This window comes from Trypanosoma rangeli (assembly GCF_003719475.1).
Source record: "Trypanosoma rangeli strain AM80 chromosome Unknown Tra_15.4_contig_00985, whole genome shotgun sequence".
Lineage (NCBI taxonomy): Eukaryota > Euglenozoa > Kinetoplastea > Trypanosomatida > Trypanosomatidae > Trypanosoma > Trypanosoma rangeli.
Window position 1 is genome coordinate 1 of NW_021706733.1, and position 2289 is coordinate 2289.

The following is a 2289-nucleotide window of genomic DNA, read 5'->3' on the forward strand; positions in this document are numbered from 1 at the left end:
GTTTTGGGTTGCTACGGGCCAGCTGTAGGATGATTATTTAACAAGTGTAGGCTTGTGGTGGGTATTGTAGTGTTGCTGTTGTTGGTTAGGGTATATCGTTTTTTGTTTTGGTTTTGTGAGCATTATTTTTATTAGTTGTTGTATTTTGTTTCTGTAGCGTTGGTGTTTGTGTTTTGGCGTTGCTGTGCTTCGTTTGTCAGTGGTAGTGTGGTGTAACTATTGTTTTTTTTATTTTTGTTGTGGGTGTGGTCTGTATTTTGGGGTTTGGAAGGTTCTCACGTGGGAGTGTCTGCACAGCCCCAGGAGAGTGGTACCCGAATTGTTCTCTGCGTAGGAGAGAGGAAGGTTGTAATTATGATCAGCGTTGCGGTACCGGCGTCTGGTGGTTGTGGGTACGCGTTTGACGTACGACGCAGAACAGGGGCGAGGGGCTTCCGTAGAAGAGATTTCGTTGGAGCAGCTCAGCCGCGGCGGCGTGGGTGGCTATGTCCTGCGTGTTCGCACGTGAGTGTCGACCCCCGTCGCGTGTGTGGTGTTTGTCTTGCGGTGGAGCCGGGCGTGGTGATGGACGACCTGCGCGGAGGTGTCGTTGACGACGGCAACGGGGCCGTGGGGTGGCGCTGCGGCAACCACGGTGTGTCGGAGGACCCGATGGTGCGTATTTTGACCCTCCCGCATGGGCGTTGCTATCGTCTTACCGCCGCTGCAGCCGAACCGCACGGCGGCCGGGTGGTGGGCAGCACGGGGTGGGTGAAGGCGGAGTCTTCCGTAGAGAGGCGGGGCGGCGACGCTGGCCCGTGGGCGACGGCGTCGTACACGCATTTTGTGTCGCTCCCGATTGGAAAGTTGCCTGCTGTGCGGGCGAATGCAACGCTCCTGCTGGAGGCGATGAGGCACCGCTGTGTCGACCCGACGGCGATGGTGACAGACGACATCTTCACCACCGCCTCTCGCATGCACATCACTCTCCTCATGCTGTCGCTTCCAACACAGGCGGCGGTTGCACTGGCCAAGGTGTGCATGCAGGCACTGGAGAAGAAGATACGGACGTGGCAGGAAACACCACGCAGCACCAATGTCACCGAGGCCGCTGACGACGAGTGCGGCGTGTTGCAGATTCATCTTGGTGGTCTGCATGTGATGAAGGGGCGCGGACGCAACGAGAAGAAGGCAGATGTGTTGTACATGGGGCTTGCGGATGCCGCCTCGACGTCGCTGCTCGCCACGCTTCAGAAGCTTGTGCATGAATGCTTTGCGGAGCTCACCGTGAACGACCCTTATGGGAAAAAACAGAGTGAGTTGCTGCATATGACGCTGCTGAACACCAAGTGGAGGGGTGGCGAGGCGACTCAAGAGGGCTGTGGAGCGGTGGCAAAGCCACGTCCTCGCATTTCATTCGACGCCACACACATACGACAGGAGTTTGGGCATGTAACACTCAGCGGCGGAGGTACTAACGGCGCCATCGTGTTGGAGTGCGTAGAACTGAACGCCCTACACTACGACTCGGAGCGTGAGTGTTATCCCTGCGAGTGCGTCATTGCCATGTAGTCATCCACTAGTGGATGCCTGCTCCCTAAGACCATCACTTCGTATTTCTCACAGGGCGGTCTGTTCTGTGCCCACCTCTGGCATTGATGCGGTGTTGGGCCACGTCTGTGGTTTGAGGGCTGCCCTTTTTCTTCTCTCCATTCTTAGCAGTGCATATGTTTTGCTTTTACTTTTTCTTCTTTCCTCTTCCTGCTGCCCCTCTCCGTTTTGTGCGCGGCGTTGATAGCGCTGTGACGCGTACGTGTGTGTGTGTGTGTGTGTGTTTACTTATTTATTTATTTTTCAAGCAAGCATGGGTGTGTCTGCTCCCGTCCGTGTGTCTGCCGGGACAGTAGTGGGCTGGGAGCTTCCAGGGAGGCTGCCTCACTGCGGCAGGCGCATGCCACGCAGGCGCGCTCTTCCCATTGAAGGGATGCGGGCCGCTGCCACGACTTTGACTCCCTGACGTCCGCTTCATCGTTGATGCGCCTCTCCCTTTTTTTTCCGGTTTCGCCGCGGACGGGTGCCGCAATGGCCGTTTCGTGTCCTTCCTGCCGTATTTCACCGGTGGCAGCGCGAGGGCAGATAGCGGCCAGAGATAGGCCGCACACGGCGTCAGTCCTGCATGTAACGCAGCTTCCCCCCTCCTTCTTCTTCGTCACTGCCCCTCTCTTCTTGTTTGCATTTGGGCATCGACGTCCCCCCACCACCACCCCAATCCGTCAATTCCCTCTCTCCCTCTTCTTGTCTCCTCCTTTC

General features: G+C 56.9%; 1 protein-coding gene and 1 pseudogene across 1 annotated transcript, besides 2 other annotated features; one reads left to right on the forward strand and one right to left on the reverse strand.

Annotated features, from left to right (window-relative positions):
- Nucleotides 1-99: 99 nt before the first annotated feature.
- Nucleotides 100-175: a microsatellite.
- Nucleotides 176-354: 179 nt separating this feature from the next.
- Nucleotides 355-1551, forward strand: TraAM80_10465 (uncharacterized protein; the record flags this gene model as incomplete). The annotated part of the gene is made up of 1 exon (XM_029387082.1): nt 355-1551. The coding sequence occupies one exon, from the start codon at nt 355-357 to the stop codon at nt 1549-1551; it is 1197 nt and encodes a 398-aa protein (XP_029233075.1).
- Nucleotides 1552-1792: 241 nt separating this feature from the next.
- Nucleotides 1793-1814: a microsatellite.
- Nucleotides 1815-1835: 21 nt separating this feature from the next.
- On the reverse strand, nt 1836-2259 carry TraAM80_10466 (hypothetical protein; annotated as a pseudogene).
- Nucleotides 2260-2289: the final 30 nt, after the last annotated feature.